This window comes from Berghia stephanieae, chromosome 2 (genome assembly GCF_034508935.2).
Source record: "Berghia stephanieae isolate SIO BIC M18660-M18661 chromosome 2, UCSD_Bste_1.3, whole genome shotgun sequence".
Classification (NCBI taxonomy): Eukaryota; Metazoa; Mollusca; class Gastropoda; order Nudibranchia; family Aeolidiidae; genus Berghia; species Berghia stephanieae.
In genome coordinates, this window is record NC_088361.1 from 90,093,193 (window position 1) to 90,112,516 (window position 19,324).

The 19,324-nt window shown below is 33.0% G+C and overlaps 1 protein-coding gene across 2 annotated transcripts; it reads left to right on the plus strand.

The window, feature by feature from the left end:
• The first annotated feature begins 468 nt into the window (after nucleotides 1-468).
• LOC144965806 (RISC-loading complex subunit tarbp2-like) lies at nucleotides 469-17,520 on the plus strand. Of its 2 annotated transcripts, none has more exons than XM_078901546.1 (7): nucleotides 469-763; nucleotides 1,902-2,074; nucleotides 3,051-3,153; nucleotides 5,021-5,202; nucleotides 6,381-6,514; nucleotides 8,057-8,303; nucleotides 13,970-17,520. In XM_078901546.1, exons 2-7 carry the CDS (start codon nucleotides 1,906-1,908, stop codon nucleotides 14,101-14,103), a joined length of 969 nt encoding a protein of 322 aa, XP_078757672.1. In that variant the 5' UTR covers nucleotides 469-763; nucleotides 1,902-1,905; the 3' UTR covers nucleotides 14,104-17,520. The 2 variants fall into 2 exon arrangements, with proteins under 2 accessions (XP_078757672.1, XP_078757673.1); XM_078901547.1 differs by having other exon boundaries at nucleotides 474-506.
• The last annotated feature ends 1,804 nt before the right edge of the window (nucleotides 17,521-19,324 follow it).

Here is a 19,324-nt window from a genome sequence, read left to right on the forward strand (position 1 = left end):
GGGAGAGAAGTTAGAACGTCAAGTGTGGCAATTAAAATTAATTGTGATTTCTGCGTATCTACGTGCACTTATTTGCAGGTGTGATAACCCAATTCCTTATGGGCTCATTGTTGTACTAGAAATCTAAAAAATGACACAAAATATTTTCCATGCAATAATGTTAAACTAGGCCCATCATTGTTTTCGGATGTCAGACCTGCATAATATATCATTATACCTATAATTTTAGTAAGACACTCAAGCCATCCTCAACGGTTTTTTTTTATCATGAGAAACCCCCACCACAAAAAACATTAACAAAAAAACCCCAACAAAAAACAAAAACAAAACAAACAATCAAAAAAAAAATAAAAATAAAAAAGAAAAACAACAAAAAAGAATACAAAATCAAAACAAACAAAAATCCACAAAAAAGTTCAGGATATGGGCTTCTTTTCAGGATAAAAGCGAAAAATGTGAAACTCATTTGTATTGAACAACACGTTTGTTCTCACCGGCGATTTCAGGTAGGTGATCGCCATGAATCTGACTTTTTGGACTATTTTTTCATTATCTTCCACATGCATATGTTAAGAAATTCATTGTAAACACAGCGATTGATATTGCACTTCTACAGAAGATTCGGAAAAGAATATCGAAAGTGGTGAAGTAAAACAGCTAACATCGAACTTCGGCTTTTACTTGATTCACAGCATACTCAACGCTTGTGAGTTCCAGCGGCGATTCTGGCTTTGTCTAAAAAAGAAAAGAAAAGACCCGAAAGGTATCATGGATTGTCAAATGGTCATCATCCCTACTCATCATAACTATCAATTTTATAGCTTAAAGGATTGATACAATATTTTTTATGAATTTTTTATATTATTTGGTAACGATAATAATTGAAAATAAAGAAATTAAAACTGCCCAATTCCCGGTCGCCTTAGGCCTTGCGGTCCGTTCCCATGCCATTTCCAATAGTCAATGGAATGCCCATTGCCAATTCCATTTGGACCTCTCTTTGCTCACATTTGCCAATTACATGTTTATTATTTATTTGCAGTATTTATTACCCCCTTATCTCTTTTCCCTTCAATATTTCATTTCAGCATAGTGATTTTTTAGGCAGGCGCTGGCGTTACAGTAGTGGAGTTACTAACAACTCAGCTGTCGCGCAACAAAAATTGTGATGGCATCAAACTTTAAATCTAAAACTAAGTGTTAGTGTTACTGTGTTACGTTAGTTATCTTTAAAATAGAGCGATATTTAGTGTTGCATAAGGTGTTCCTCAAGAGTGATATAATATATTGTTAGGTTGGGTGTCGCAGTAGTGATCTCACTTCTATTTTTTCCCCATTTTTTGGGGGTTAAGTTTGGACTCTTTGACTTTAAAGTTGGCTTCACGGAAACACTACCAATTTCACATTATTCTACAACTACTGCTGCTCTTCTTAGCAAAAAGTGTGATATTTCAATTTAAAAAAAAAAGTTATTTGTACTTGTACCCTGCCTTTAAATTATAAAGGGTGGACATAGGTTGGTAAGTAAGAATATTATAATATTGGCAACATTTTGACCACAGACATGTCAATCAATCAGAAGCAAATTTGTGCAAAATTTAAACTCAGCAAGTAAGAGAAAATTTACAAGAATATGGAAAAGTGAAAATATACAAAAATTGGCTTTTGCTATCAGAATGATTTGATTCACTTCCATTTTTGGATACATTTAAATCATTCTTAAACTTAAGCTGTAAAATGACATTTGCTTTTCTGTCTCCTGCTAATAGTCTTAATAATGAGTTATTATGTTTTTGTTTATTTTTAATAATGAAAAGTATGGTAAAATATTAATAACGAAGTAGGAGAAAAGGTCTTTATTTCAATGCATTACTCAGTTTTCTTATTTGTATTTTCTCTAGCACAATGTCTTCCGTTTCACTTGGCAAGACACCTATTACAGTCCTCCAAGAATGGGCCACCAAGCATGCTGTCACTCCTCAATACGACCTCATTGCCAATGAAGGTGCTGTGCATGAACCCACCTTTATTGTACGAGTTTCAGTCGGAGAATCGGTAAATGCCCTGGGAAAAGGTCAATATTTTCTTCCACTTCCATTACATTTCATCTTGTCTTGTTTGTTTTTCAACCTTTAAATATATTGTTTATTTTCTCATAAAGCCTACATCAATGATAAAAAGGAGGATGCTAAATGAAATTAGAAGGAAAATAATCTAAAGTTTTAAGTTTTATAAATATTCATATTTTAATTATTTATTATTATTTCTAGCCTATTATTAGAATTAATTGACATCAACATCAATGTGTGTGAGTTCAGTTTAAGTGAAATGTAACCATGGCTTTGTTTTCATTTTTTCATAAAATTGAAAAAAAAATGTTGGTACTTCCAGCAATGACATCAGGTCTATTATTTTTAAATCTCAATCAACAGCTACTTTTGCGGCTGAATACTTTCCCCCGTTAATGTTAAAATTTTTTTTTGCATGGTATACAGGGAAGGTGAGGGGTGGGGGTGGGGGGTGAATTTAAAAGGAAAATCAACCAAATTAAATCTTATACTGTAGCCGATAATTTATTTATTTTAAATAATCATTTTAGAAATCTTGTAATAATTGTCTATAATTGTCTCTCTCAATTTTTTTCAAATTTCAGAAAATTATTTCTTTTGCCCCACTGATTTGTAATTCATAGCCAACTAATCTTTATATCAATTTATAGGTCATCTTTGCTTTCTATTCCTCCTATCTCCAATGTTCTTCATCAGTATAATGTCTTTGTTCTGATTTTCTTTGCCATCATTATGTCGAAAATGATAGAGACAAAACCTTTAACTTTGCTTTTATTTAATACCATTAAAATTCAATCAAGATAAGCTGTAGGTAAGGCTGGAACATTTTGAATGTTTGAATATATTTAAATAGAGTGATTTTATTTCTTTGTAGATTATATGCTTAATAGAAGATCGACTTATAATATTTAGGGTTTAATATGTTTATTGAGGTCATTTGAATATTGAAAACAAATATATTGTATGCTTATATATCAACAGGCTCAAGTAAAAAGAAAGCAAAACACGCTGCAGCTCAGAGCGCCCTGAATCAAATAATGGGCATTAAAGATGATGAAAACGTCAAAGAGGAGAATGACGTTGTGTAAGTAAATATTTTTTTTGATTGATGATGGAGTGGAATATCAACTTAAATAATACAATAAATATAAAAAGACCTCAGGAATAACAGGATATCCTGAGATTCCCAACTTTCTTTTTTTTCTTATATAATTGAATTATTTCTGTAATGAGAGCGCATCCAGTGAGGTCCCTGGGTATCAGTATCAGCATTAAATTGTATAAGTTTGTTTCCACAGACTGTGTTTTACTTATAGAAAACTAACATCAATGCATACATCTTCTATTCAATGCTAACAGATGATGATCACTTGAGTTGTTCCGATCACTGACTACTCTATTTTAAATTCCTTTTTCTCTATAGTTTGTCCAGTACTCAATGAGATTGCTATTCACAGCAAATCTCTATAATATTGCAGAACAAGAATAAGTACAAGAAAAGAAATTATGAGATAAGCAATAGACCCTCTCGTGGAAGGAGAATAGCATGGCTGCCAGCTTTCCAAGAAGGCCATTTGAAACTATGCCACAGCTGTAGAAATTTAAGTCAGGGTTAATTTTCAATACTTGGGTTTGAGAATACATGTTGATGCATCATTGTGCCAAATTTGTTGTCATTTGATGAATGAGTGTTGTCAGAGGAGGGCTGCTTGGCACTACTTGCATTATATTTTGACTATTGTTCAACATAGAAAATGGACAATTAAAGAATATTGCAATATTCAGTCTGTGGAATAGAAAAGGGTGCTTGGAATGTTATATAAAACAGTTATATAAAAATTGATTTATGCAGTACGCATAATTCACAAAGTGCTCTCAGGCGCTACTCATAGTCAAACAATAGGTAACCAAGTATTATTATTCAAAGCTTGCCTTAAGATTGTTTCAAAATTTTCTATAAATTACTGAGGCATCTTTGATTTCTGTATCTAATTTGTTACGTACTTTGGCTCCCTGACAAAGAAAGATTTTTTTAGTTAGAGAGTTACATATGGGGACATTAATCAGTTGTTCATTTTCAGGTGGGAGTGATCTAGGAGGTGAGAGATAAGATGGCGCTATATCATTTAGGCATTTGAAAACCAATGCGGCAATTTTGAATTCCACTCTCTCTTTAAAAGGAAGCCAATGGAGAGACCCAAGGGTGGGCTTGCTATGCTCTGTAGGCTTAGAGAGGGTCACTAATCTTGCTACCCTATTTTGGATTTTCGGCATTTTATCATTTGTACAACCTGGAGCGCTAGAGAATCAGACTGCAGTTACCAAGTCGGCTCATTGTGACCTGTTTTCATGGAAATATGGAAATCCAAATAAACCCTTAAATTACGGATGAATTCAGTATTACTGAAATGTATGCGAGCATCTCCGATGTCTAAAGATGTTTCATTAATATTGTGTCTTTCATGATTTGTTCTTATTATGTAGTTTTGGAGTCATGAGTTTTAAATTAATAGACGTCATTAAGATTTTGACATTTGCACAGTATTTTTTTGATGTTGCTAATGCTGTCTGCTACATTTTGAAAGAAGCAGATAAATGATGATCGACCCCATAAGATGTTATTAAATCACTGAACGGGGGGGGGGGGGGGTAAAGGGTGAAGAGGATGGGACCAAATGGAACCACTTCTTATCCTGGTTATAACTATAAATGGACATAAAGAATTGCTTGCTACCTTTTGAATAGTATGCTTGTCTATCACTAATTACTTCCAACTGATCCAGTCATACAATCATTGCTGGGTGAATAAGAGTCATAAATTGAAAAAAAAAAAACTTGGGCTCAACCCCAGGATGCAAGTGCTGTACCAAATTGAGCTATCTGGACTTATTGTTAAACCCTTGAGAAGATCTGCATGGTTTTTTGTTTAAATACATTTAATGTTTCTGTAGCAACCAAAATCAGTCACTTCAAGAGAAAGATGATGAGTCACGACATCCGGTTGGGGAGTTACAAGAATTCACTCAAAAGAAGTTGTTGAAACCCCCAATTTATGAATTTGTCAATGACAATGGGCCTCCCCACTGTAGGGAATATGTCTGTAATATCAAACTTGGCAAATACACTGAGAAAGGTGAGTGGTATATTATAGATTTAATTTATCAATGTCTTCACAATAATATTATTCAGTGGAACTTGCTTAAAATCAAAAGTCAACTTCTACTCAAAGTCAACACCTCTTGCTGGTCCCAATTTTCTGGGTTTTTTAATCTGTGTTTCATTGACAATGAATAAAGTCAATGAATCTGTCTGGTCCAGTATTGCCGCTTTATCAGGATTCCATTGTAATGATTAGAGTACTTATTAATTGGTGACAAATGAAAAATAGTTGTCCTTGCCTTATAGATCCCTCTCTGAATATTGTTAGTTACACAAGTATAATGTATAATATCCCAGTCAAATTTGGGCAGTATACTTAAGATTCTACTTTTAATTAAGTAAATTTTGCTCTAGAAATGCTGTACCTGTAGTTTTATGAATATTTAGGAAGTTTTAAAATTATGCATTGTAAGACAACAGGATGGTTTGATTGACACTTTAAAAAAAAACTTTTATTAGTTAGTTCCGAGTTAAATGATGGTAATAGTATTTCAAAACGTTAAAAAGAAAGGTCGTGCAGTGATGAATTTGAATCTTGATGGAGATAAATACAAGGTTGAGATCCCACATTATTGTAAAAAGAAGTTAATTCATTTTTGTTTTCAATTTGGAAAAAAAATAAATTTCCTGTAGTTGTAATTATTGTTCTCATAGAATTTAAGATAAAATTATATTTTCATTAATAATTTTTACTTTTTTTCCCCCTGAATGCTTAAAATTTATTATAACTGGTTTGAAGTTTGAATTTTATATGAAGATTTTAAAGATAAAATAAATATTTAGAATATTCAGGTCCATTTGGACTAAGTATTTTTATTGTTCTTAATGTTATTTATTTATTTATTTATTATTATTATTATATTGTATTATTATTATTATTATTATTATTATTATTATTATGTTAATGTCATCATTCATTGATTGGTTTCATCAGATATCCTTTTTATTTGTTTATATATATATATTTAATTAATTTTTCATGAATTTATATATTTTTTCAAAGATCAGATATTAGAATTACCGCTACTGTTCTGGATTTAAGAACTAAGGTGCTACCTTTTTAATATACTAATTCGGTTTTAAAAGGATTTGTAACTTTCTAAAGGTGACTGACTGGTTGATCATACCTCTATTATATTTTTTTGTTCATAGGCACAGGAAGGTCCAAGAAGGCGGCCAAACGTGATGCAGCATCTAAGATGCTGAGTATGCTTCAAAACTTGGCTTCTGAAAAAGGAGTAGAAAAGGAAATCGAGGACTCTGAAGAGGAAGAAGATATTCCTTTGGTAAGATTCAAATTTAGTTTCAACTGTTAATTGCTCTTTCCCTCTCTTGATGTTAAATTCCACAGAAATATCAATTTGATAATTTAACACCATTTTAAAGTCAACTTTATATTTTGACCGGACTGTGTTGAAAGGAGAGAATTGCTAGAGTAGGAGCACATAATGCTGTCTAACAAGCCGACCTTGTCATTCTCATGGTAATAAATTGTCAGAATAATCGGATTCTACTGTCTAAGCTCCTTCTTTGTGATAATGTCAGTTGTCAAGCATAGTTTTAGAGATTTTAATTTTTTTAGTGATGTAAAAAATTTTGAATTAGGGAGAGGAGCAAGCTGACGACTGGAAAGTACACACCATGGTCTTGACCATGTGCTGGAACTGAATCATGTACACAAGGTTATAGCGTTTGAATTGGTTTTTTGTTTTGTTTTATTTTGTTTTTTCTTTATTTATAGAAAAGTATTAAAACAGGTTTTGAATTTGATGGGTTGATAGTTATGCATTGCCATTCACCTCATTTGTGGAAAGTTTGTAACCTTTCAACCAACAAAGTCAATCTCTTTCCTCCCTCCCCCTTTTTCCTCCCCTTTCTGTTCTGCCTTCGATCACCCACTTGCTAACAAGGGATTTGAGAGTAAAGAGAGCTGGTTTTTATCAGAACATAGAAAGACTTCACAACACATGTAGTTTGTAGAACCTTTTATTGTATACTTTGTGAACAGAACTATAGACTATTGCTGCGCCTATAGCTTAAAAATAATCCTGATTTTCTTTTAGTCTTATCCTATTTTTTTTTTTGGCATTAGAAATTGGCAGGTCGTGAACCTACTCACTGAAATGCTGGTCTAGAAACTTGACAAAGATCCTGTATTTGATGAAACAGTACTTTTTAGTGGGCAGGAGGTCACTTACTGTCTTTCTCTCTTTGCTTTCTCTCTTTGTATTGGAATGAGATTACTTGGTTTTGTCCTTTCCCTTGTCCTAGTCATTGGCTGAGAGGGAGACAGTCAAATGTATAGTTTAAGTTTTGGGAGAAGAGATATTTTTTTTCTCTTGTAAAACATCTTTCTGTTATGTATTGCTATATTTGTTGTTTTGAATGTAAAATGTAAGTATTTGAGTGTTTTCTTCTTAGCGGGATCCTATGCTTGTGGCTGGATGAGACTTTTAGGTCATCTCAAACTTTGCTCATTGATAAAATGCTCTTGGACTCTACATCTGTTCCCTATTTGAACCATTCACCTTTGTCTTACTTTTACTTGTCTGCTTTCATATGTAGATTTAGAACTTTTTGACTATCCCATTTTCTTCCTCTTTACTGCTGCTGAAATGACCTAAATGTATTGCAAGAGCTTTAAAACCCTTAAAAACAAACAGTAATTTTGTATCGATATTGTTCTTTTAAATTTTTAGTCCGCATTTGTGCTCTTTCATTGAATGTGCAGTCTTGGATTTCCAAGTCCTAATTTTAAAATTGAATGAAGAGAGGGTAAAATTTTTTGCTAGAAGTGTTATTACTTTATAATTTTATTTTATTTTCAGGAGGGTTTCAAGAAGTCCGTTTATGCTGGGATAAAGAGAGACAAGAAGAAGTCCATGAATCCACAGTCCTCTGAGGAAATCCTCAAATTTTATGAGAAAGTGATGGTTGCTGGTGGAAAACAGATCAGCTCCAATGGGCAAGGAGTGTCGACTCCCATAACCAACTATTGCCAGATGTTACAAGAGATTGCTGAGGTCCAGCGATTTGAAGTCCAGTACTTTGATATCAAAGATAAAAGTACAAATGGTAAGTTGAATTAAAAAATTTTTTCCACTGCAGTATTAAAAAGATATATAATGTCAAGGACATGTTAGTTGCTAACAACGTGCCACAGTCTTTTAAATGCACTGATTCCTTGTTCCTAAGAAAGGCTGATTTTTTTAAATATTAAAAGAAACTTGAGCATTTTTGTAGCACAATATATCCACAGAACGTACTTGAGGCACTTTACACAGGGTCCCTAGCTATCAGCAACACCTAACATAAAGGACGAGGCATGACTTCTCTTAGGCGCTATTACTTAATTCAGGCCTCGAAGTGGGCCGGGAAAAGCCGGGAACTTTATTTTGAAATTTCCCGACCGGGAAAATCGGTGAAAATTGTCTGGGGCCGGGAAAAAGCCGTGAAAAAAATTTAGGTGAACAACAACCCAACATGTATTCTTCCGCGTAATCATTACCCAACCTGCGAACGATCGGCTTAGAGCATGGCAGCAGCCTCACTCTTATGGTTTCCTCACACTACTAGGCCCTATGTTATGACGATCGACCCAATCAGCAAAGTCCGGTCCGCATTCGTAGAGTACACAGACTATTACCATGTTTCCTGTGCATGACGTAATTATAGTGGTTTAGAGTCATCGCTGAAACACTGGAAGACGGCAATGGGATAGTTGCGTCAGTTGTTGAATAAATTATCCAGGCACGGTTGATAAGTAAAAAAAACAAATTATGTTGTAGTTACATTTGAAACAAACAAAGTATATCACTGATCTCGTCTCATTGAGATATAAAGAATGATATAAAAATCAAGAAAATCGGCCGATAAATAAAAAAGTTGCTAAAAAAATCGAAAATAAACAAAAGCAATTTTTAAAATCGAATTTATTTGTAAAACAGTTGGTTTTCAACCGATTTTTCTGAAACAAGGACCAATGTTCATCTTTTTTCAAGCCGATTTCAACAATGTGACTTTCAAATTCCTCAGAATTATATTTTTTACTATTAGATTTTAGCTTTTAGGCCTACTCAAAAAGGTGTTATATTCCTTGCCACTTGCACAACAATAGCGTAATACATCGACGGCGAGAAGCGTCTTTGTTTCGACCAGCCGGTTCGGTTAGATAGCCTGTGATTGGTCGAAGACTTAAAGACGCTTGATTCACTCAGTCGACTCATCATTGTCGACAAGACAAGAGTGCTAGAAACACACATCCCTCCCCTCATCTTAGTAGTGTGTGTGTGTGTTTTTTTTTTTTTTGTGTTTTTGACTTGGTCATGAATGCGATTGTTAGCTAAGCTAAGAAAGACGGTCGACGTCCTTGGGCTACTTTAATTAATTTTCGTGACTTGTTATTCAATTATTTGGAGATGGCAGATTAAGGTCGTTTACTCATTATAATTTGTACTAAGTTTGTTTTGTTTGTCTCTAGATTAACTAGCTTTATTTCATTCATGTGCAATTCAATAAGTAGGCCACAAGGCTTTGGACGCTACTTTCTCTCTCATAGTAATATTCAAATGTCTTTTTCTCTCTATTGATTTCTCTTCTCTTTGTCTCTTTTCTCCCCATTTCTCTCTCTCTCTCTCTCTCTCTCTCTCTCTCTCTCTCTCTCTCTCTCTCTCTCTCTCTCTCTCTCTCTCTCTCTCTCTCTCTCTCTCTCTCTCTCTCTCTCTCTTTCTCTTTTTTTTTTAAATATTTTTTTTGCATGTTGTAGGAGGCCTAGACTTTACAGGAATACGTCCAAGTATTAATAGCCAGAGTCGATATATTTCTTTCTCTCAGTCTCAGCCACTCTCTTTTTCACTCACATCTCTCTCTCTCTCTCTCTCTCTCTCTCTCTCTCTCTCTCTCTCTCTCTCTCTCTCTCTCTCTCTCTTTTTTTTTTTCTTTTTTTTCCTTTTTTTTCCCCACGGATGGTGTAGGCTTAGATACTGGATGGCTTGTTATAGTAATATGTACTACGAGTCAATAATTTCCCCCTCTTTTCTGACTCTCTCTCTCTCTCTCTCTATATATATATATATATATATATATATATATATATAATATATATATATATATATATGAGCCAAGGTCAAAAGGTGCCAATTTTTTTTCTCAAAATAAAAGTGACATAATAGTCCATTCAGGTTTCTATATATGTAGCAAAAACCCTGTACTTCATGAATCAAAGGCCCTTTAGATAACTTTAAGGTCTAACGCATCATAATATCGTCAACAATACCTATAGGTTGCTGGTGTCACCTGTGACCGGTGACACCGAAATGAGACAAAAAACTCAATAACCAAATGGTTTTTGTTGAGTATCAAACTTTATTTAGTAAGTTATAGACAAAAGGACACAATCAACAACAATCATAGTACAATAATATTACCAACTATTGGAGAAAATGTTGCTTTTTGGTGTCATCGGTCACAAGCAACATAGAATGCAAATATATTATTTCATAGAAATGTTTGTACATTAACAACAACAACAATATTGCATATGCTTATTACCAGCAATGTTCAGAAACGTTTGGAATAAAATGTTGGGAAAAAATGTGACCAAAGCATATCTTATTTAGCGACATTGTGTCACTTGTGACATTAGACCGATGACACCATTACTTATGTCACAAGCAATACCAAATTGCAATTTCGACAATATATCATTAATTTCAGTCAAACCAGTGTAATAACCACAGTTATATATGGAATTTAATAATATTTCAGAAACCAAAGACTTCAAAAAATAGAAATATACATGGAAATTAGAGCATCTGAATGTGACTTGTGACATAAGACCGGTGACACCATTACTTATGTCACAAGCAACACCAAATCACACTTTCGTCCATAATATAGCATTATTTTCAGTCAAAAAAGCACAATAACCTACTATAAAATGAAATTCAATAATATTTTAAGAAACTAAATACTTTCAAATTGGAAATATACTTAGAAATTAGTAATACCATTGTTGCTCTAACTTTGGTCAAAATCGGCACTAGAACGCAATTTTGCCACAATAAATCAAGAATAGAAACTGAACACATGTAATATCGTCTGTTAAAATGTAATTCAATGACATTTCAAGCTTTGAAGAACATGAAAACAGAAATATATTAGAAACTTCAAACTTAAGTGTCACCTGTGACATTTTAACCAATGACACCAATGGTCACAAAAAGTACCAAAAGTCACACAAACACTAGATAAATATCAGCCATGGTAATGAATTCTTGTAACCATACGGTAACATCCGCCCTACTGCTCAAATCTGCTAGTTCGTAGTAATTTAGTGTGTTAATAGTAAATCAAATCAAATTTCTTGACAACCCTTCTTTTATCTGGATTCGTCGAAAGCTTGAGTTTTGTCTTTTTCTTGATTGATACAACCCTGAAACATAAAAAAATAGAATTACAAGGAAATAATTAATTGTGTCAAAATCACAGTCTTATGTGAGATGTCATAATATCATATTTGTAAATAGAATAACAGCTGAAAACATAATTTTTTGGTGGCACTTTGTAATATCCAATATCAAGTGTTGCTTGTGACAATGTAAAATAGCGATGACACCAAAGTTCAACTTACCTTTTCTCACTGGAGCCACGATGTAAAGGCAAACGAAAGTGCTGCACTTCAAAGACTGGGAAGAAGGGTGGATCAAAATTGCGAATCGCCATTTAACGAAACAAACTTCCACGTGTCCACGCATGCCGTGTTGCTTGTGACAAATGACACCAAAACCAATAGACCTCAATATCGGCAAAACGGTATACATTTACTCCAAGATTTGAGTTCAGATAGTAAATCTATGCTTTTTTCTCATAATTAAACATTTTATAAACATTAAACATGAGCTTTAAAGTTTCGTGTCGAGGCTTAGTATTGTGCTGTGTTTGATGACACCAAAGGTCACAAGCAACACCAACTTTTTAAGAACTCTATATGAAACTTAATCAGATATGTAATATACTGCAACTGCGTTTAAAAGTAAATTTTGACTTTATACTATTAGTCAAATTTCAATCACGTGAGCTAAAACATCACATTTAATTTCTGCATGATTTCTAAAAAGGTGATGCGTTGACCTCGTTTTAAGCACATGCCAAACAGCATTCAAATTTCACTTTCAAGTTGTTTATTTCATATTCTGTTGAACAGAGTATGTTGAGCTATCTCATTTTATCTCTTCTTCATAATATCAATTGATTACAAGCATTAACCCAATGAAAACAGCCTATAATTAAGTAAAATTCAAATTTTCTTAACACTGGTATCAGACGGGCACCTTTTGACCTTGGCTCATATATATATATATATATATATATATATATATATATATATATATATATATATATATATATATATATATATATATATATATATATATATATATATATATAAAGGTAGTGGTAACTGGTCTAGAATTGATGAATATGCTTAAAAATTACTACCTTAAAATTTTCCCTAGAGCCTGGAAAAAGCAGGGAAAAATATTTTCCTGAATCACTTCTAGGCCTGTTAATTTTTGTTTCCGACAGAGACAAAACTGTTAACCATCAGATACTCCTGAGTACGGTAAGAGAATGTGAGTAAAGAGCCTTTCCCAAGGACTCAATTATGCAGCGAGCATCATAGCAATTTGTTTCATTGATTATTTTATCTCCATTATATCTGATGGCCATTCGACATTGACACAAAAATCTGGTTCTAACATTCCAAAGTACTTTTTATAAGCCTTCAGTGAAGCAGACTGGCCAAGTGTCCTGGTAATATTTCTTATCCTTGAATATTCCTACATTTGCTCATGAATTTTCCATAGTTTTGTTTCTCAAAATTGGCAAGTGTGGTAGAGGTCGACATAAATAAATTGTTTTTAAAGTGGAAAATTTCACCTGATACATTGTTGTGTTGAAAATCACCAAAAACAGAAACAAAAAAACAAGAATAAGCTTAGCCAATAAAATCTAATTACACAATTCATAACATTTTAGCTTAATCTGAATAACCAACACGTCGAAGAATTATTATCGAAGAACAAAATAAATCCATTTGCAAGAAGCAAATTCCGTTCAAGTCTTTCTCAATTGAAATACATTTAATCAGAATTATTTTTTTTTGTATTGTTAAATTTAATGTTTTGTTTTATATTTTTGTAATGTTTGTGTAATATGTAGTAATTTTAAAGCTGAAAAGAATCTAATGTTTTGAAACGTATATTTGATGACATTTTTCTTAAAACCAATTTTGGTATTGGAGAGTAAAGTGATTTTGTCTTCTATTTTGCAAACCTTATGGAAAAAAACCCAACAAAAAACAAAACGTGAGCTTTCATATAGCCCAATATCTACTAAACATTCTCAAATTGCTTTACAAAGGGTCTCTGGCCAACAGCAACATGTAACATATAGAACGAGACATAACATCTTTTAGGCGATATTACAATTTTTTCGGTCAGAGGCAGTGTTGTTAACGACCAGATACTCATTTTACACCTGAGTACGGTGAGAGAATGTGAGTAAAGAGCCTTTTCCCCGCTGAGCGAAGTTCGAACCCAGGACCATCCGATTCAAAAGCGAGTGTCATACCACAAGACCACATAGTTGCACAAAACATACCAATTGTACTTTGCTAGGCCAGAAAAAAAGACACCTGCTCATAACTTATTGGTGAAAATACATGTTTGTTTATCATTCAGGTATGAATCAATGCCTTGTACAGATGTCAACAATACCTGTAGCTGTCTGCCAAGGCACAGGACCTGTCATGGATGAAGCGCATGCTAATGCTGCCCATAATGCTCTGCAGTACCTTAAAATTATGATCAAGTAATTATATCATTTGTCATTTTAGAATTATTGCAGGGCCTACTTTGTCTATCTGGTATTGAAATACGTAAACCAAATTCAGTGTAGAATATTGTAGTGTTCGTCCTTTCATTTTAATGCTTGATATTTTTGTTATATTTTTTAATGCTCATTTCTTATTGATAAGAATGACTCGTTGGATTTTAAAAGTTTGATTTCAATCGTTTTTATAGGAAAAGAAGAGAAAACTTCAGACTCATAATTTCAATCTTGTATGTCATGTTATTTGATGTCTCTGCTGTTTATGTGAGTGTAACATTATTCAAAATTTTGCACTTTTTTTGTTTACATATGTGTCAAATATCAGTACCTGATGGGGAAATTAAGTCTTCTGTAGTCTTTTTTTTTTTCTTCATTCATTCATTCATTCATTCATTTCCCATGTATTGGGAAGGTGATTTACTTCATTGCATCGCAATTCCATTGACAACATAATATTGTGATATTGGTATTGAGAGGGAAATTCGTTTATGGCTCTAACTTTCATAGATCTATGTGTTCTGTCAGTGCTGGAATAGAATTTTTTGGGGTTTTTTTTTGTTTTGTTTTGTTACAAAGATAGTAGGTATTCCAGAGCCAAAGTTTTATGATATGGTATCTAAAAAAGTAATTTGTCCATCAATAGGTCAATGGAAATGATAAAGGATGCAGAAGATGGAAGTCTTAAAATAGAAATATTTTAAAATTTTGAATATTTTAATGCATAGAAAATGTGGCGGTCACTTTAAAATCCCTAAAGTGATCAATTTTTAAACAATTGCAAATTGAGTAAAATTTGTTTTTAATATGATGTCCTTCACCAGTTTTATTATTCTGGGTAACGCACTGAATGATTTTAATCTTGCAGTAAGTAAAAAAAAAAAAAAATCAAGAAAATTACATTTTTCTATATTAAAAAAATTGGAAATTTGAAACCTGAATTCTCAGCACTATTAGTGAAATCTCAAAACAATCTATCTTAGAGCCCTACCCCATTTATTTTGAGGTATGATATACACAATCTTGTAGAATTTTAGTCCTTTGAATTCATATAAAATCAAATAGAGAGCGCATAACAATGAAAAAAATTGTTTTTTGTTTGTTTTTTTTTTCTACTAAACTTAAATGAGTTAAACCATTGGACCAGAGTTGTTTTCATGGTAACTAGTCAAAAAAGATGTGAATTACTCCAACTTTTTACCTTTTCCACTCTTAAAACCAGTTTCTATTACTCTGCGCATTTTATGACTTAAGTTCTAAAATTAGTCACAGGATTCCTCAGAATTTACTTCTTTGTCATATCAAGTATTGACTGTATAATATTATTGAGCGCGGATGTTGAGAGTGAAATATAGCATTGGTCTTAAGAGTGGGTAAAACAAAAGAGCTCTCATATTTAAATTAAGAAGTGAAAAATAGCACAATCTTATTTTGTACTTCCTTACCAGAAAGATAATCAAAATGTCCCTCTAAATTTTCGTTTTCTTTACTCCATATATTTATGTTGAGTATAAAAGTTCTCCCCTTTCTTTCTTTTTTTTTTATGTGTTTGTTTTCATTGCTAGGCAAAAAGATAATAATCTTGACAGCTGATATTATTAGCACCATTTCCATTTACTTAATTTGTTAAGCATTAGCATCGTACATCCTATATTAGATTTTAAATAAATAAATCAACACAGCAAATGAAATGTGGCTATAATTCATCCAAAGAAAAAAAATTTGGATTTAGAGTGACATTATGTTACGCATACACATCTGAATGATTGCCTTCGTGACAGATGTTTAATTTTATAATAAAAAGAATGGGTTTTGTTTGTAATTAATTTTTCTTTTCTTTTTTTTTTTTTTTTTTTCCATATTTCGAGCTGTGCTGGGTAAAGAATACTTATTTATTTCATGTAACATTTATTTGTCAGTCTGATATCATTTTTTGTAAAACTATGTAATTATTGAAAATTCATTTTCGTACAGCTACAATCCAAAATAAAGAATAAAAAGCCTACAAAAAAAACACATTTCTATCCGAAAAAAATATTTACTATTGTTTACTATCAAATTACTTTGTGTATTATTTATTTCCTTTTCCTTTCCATCAACAAAATTTTATTTTCTCTTTCTTTCTAAGACTTGATTGTATTGTCAATTGAATGACGATAACGTAACTCACATTGGCCAGTTATATAAATAGCAGCTGTTTTCTTCCAGAATGAATGTTAAAATTCTTTTATATTCAAGTGAAATGTGTGTCTTTGGATGTACATTTTTCATTTCTCATTTTAAAAAACCCATAAGGATTCATCAATAGAATGAATTATTATGTAATTTTATTATTTTCTCTATATCATTTTCGGAAATCAAAATATGGCTTATTTTTTATAACCACCTCCACTGGGGTGATCGATATTAATGACCCGGGTGTTCAGAGTGACCACATTCAAAGTGCTCACTACTTTCGAATTGTCTGTCTAATTGGTCAGTTTACGCAGTGAGATTTGTAGTTGTAGTTTTGTTGCAGTCTTGATAAACAAATCATTCACAACTTCTGATTGATGATTATTTGGGGAAAAAACTGAATGTAGATCTCTCCTATTATAGAAGGACTTTAAATGATAAGAGATAGAAGTGTATGTATATTCTTGTGCAGTTGATAGAACAGATTCAACGATTCAGCTATGTTTAAATTAGAAACTGACTACTTTAAAGTGTTTTATCTGCTAAGATTTGAGGATTGTATCAAAGTTGTTTGAACTGGTTGTATGTCTGAGTCTTCTTAGAATATTGTATAAAACCAGGTTATTTCTAAAAGTGGTTATAAATGGAGTGGGCTTGTGCATGTGTGCCAATTTTCATTTATTGATTATCCAAAATTTAGAAAAAAACATGATCTCTCAGCTTAAAATTTGAGTTGCCCTATCACACTCATTCATTAAAAGTAACAATAAAACTTTTCTTTAAGGTGTAAAGAATTTATTCTTCGTGGTTAACTTAAGATATAATTTGATTATTATTCAGGAGAGTGGAAATGACAAAGTTACAAATACTGCATGACTTATGGTGTTCATAAGGCTCATTGAATGAATGAAGTTTGGATGGTGCAGCACTTGCTCTTTTATTTTATTTATCTCAATATATTACCTTTTTATTTTTTGTACTATAATATCATAATTTGGTATTTTCAGACACAGGAAATGCAATCCTTAGTTTTAAGTTTGAAGCAATCCGTTATCAGGTATTCTTTGACTAATGAATATTGTGACATTGTTTTGTGTATATTAATTGTAGCGGTAGTGGAAAGCATCAGGCTTTTGTTGTGCCTGAAAATATCTCATTACTATGTCTTATGCCATTTAACAACTTTTGTGCATTTTTCATGGATGAGAATAAATTTAATTGATGTTAAGTTGTTTTTAGTGTTTTAAATTTTGTCTTTTGTTTCTGTTGTTCTACTACTATTAGCTTATTATCATAAAACAATACAAAACAAATATAAAACACATGCTTTATATGGCGCAATACCCATAGATTATACTTAAAGAACTTTATCTACACTGACAGCTGGGTGGTGTTCCCTACCTCCCATAGTGGGCAGGGAGGTACTTGCTGTGTCTTCTATCCCCCTGTACCTGTTTTCCAACATGCTTTCTTTGTCTTGGAATAAGATTACTTGGTTTTGTCCTGGCCCCCGCTGGAGTCCTAGCTGGGAGGGAAACAAATGAATAGTTATTGTTTTGGGGGATATTTTTTTTCCTTGTAAATCATCTCTTTGTTATTTATCATTATATTTGTTATTTTGAATGTATAATGTAAGCATTGGAGTGTATTCCTCTTTGTTGGATTTTGTGCTTGTGTCCGGATGAGACATAGGTGATCTCAAACTAAGTACATTGGTGGTATGCTCTTGGAATCTACATCTGAATCTGATCCCTATTTGTTTCCAGTTCCTCTACTCTATGTCTTACTTTTTCTTGGGTGCTTTAATTGTAATTCTAGAACTTTTTACTATCCCATTTTCTTCCTTTTTACTGGCACTGATATAACCTAAATGTGTTGCAAGCATCGTGAAACCGGAACCCTTAAAAACAAAACATACACTGACAGCCCAATGTACAGGCCAATGTCAACCCAGAATAACTATGTTGGGTCTTCTGACCTCCCATAGTGGGCAGGATATCACTTGTTGGGTCTTCTTTCCCCCTATATCTTTCCTGATTGCTTTCTGTCTATATTTTAGAATGGGATCGCTTGGTTTTGTCCTGACCCTTGCTGGAGTCCTTGGTTGAGAGTAAAACAGTCAAATGTATAGTATTATGTTTGTGAGATATTTTTTCCCTTTTGCATCATCTCTCTGTTATGTATTTTTATGCTTTTCATTTGAATATATTATCGGTTTGTAGTCCTCTTAGTGGGATCCTGTGCTTGTGTCTGGATGAGACTTTTAGGTGATCTCAAACTAAGTACACTGATAGTGTGTTCTTGGAATCTACATCTTTTCCCCATTTGAACGTTTCACCTTTGTTTTACTTTTACTTGTGTGCTTTAATAGTAAATCTATAAAATTGTGACTATCCCATTTTCTTCCTTTTTAATGGCGCTGAAATGACCTATAGGTGTCGCAAGCTTCGAAAAACCTTTTAAAACACACAAAACAATCCAGCATAACTGATTGGTTGATCTTTCCACTCCCTGCAAAATGTAGAATTTGCTTCTGGAGCAGCCTAAAGCCGGCCTGAATTTTATAATTAAATTGCCCAACATATTGATTCGATTAGACTTAGACACTTTGTTTAAAGAGGTTGAAGTCCAATTGACTTTCTATTGAAGGTGTAGCGGTTGACATGTGCTGCAGTGTTCCTCGCCCTTACAAGGATACGCTTGGTTCCTAACTTCTCTTCATCTTACTTTTTCTTGGATATTCTTACTGACCCCAAAGTGTTGGGTGGGGTCTTTTGACCTTCCATGGTGGGATGGGAGGTGTTCTTGTTGTGCCTTCTATCTCCCAGGTAGTTTCCCTTTTCCAGGATGCTCTGTCTTGCAATGAGATAACTTGGTTTGTCCCGACCCTGGCCAGAGTCCTCAGCTTAGAGGGAATCAGCCAAATGTATATTGTTTCAGGAGATATTCTTTCCCCTTGTACTTGTAAATCATGTTCATGTGAGTGAATCTATCCTATCTTATTCTTTTTTACTGCTGCTGAAATGACTTAA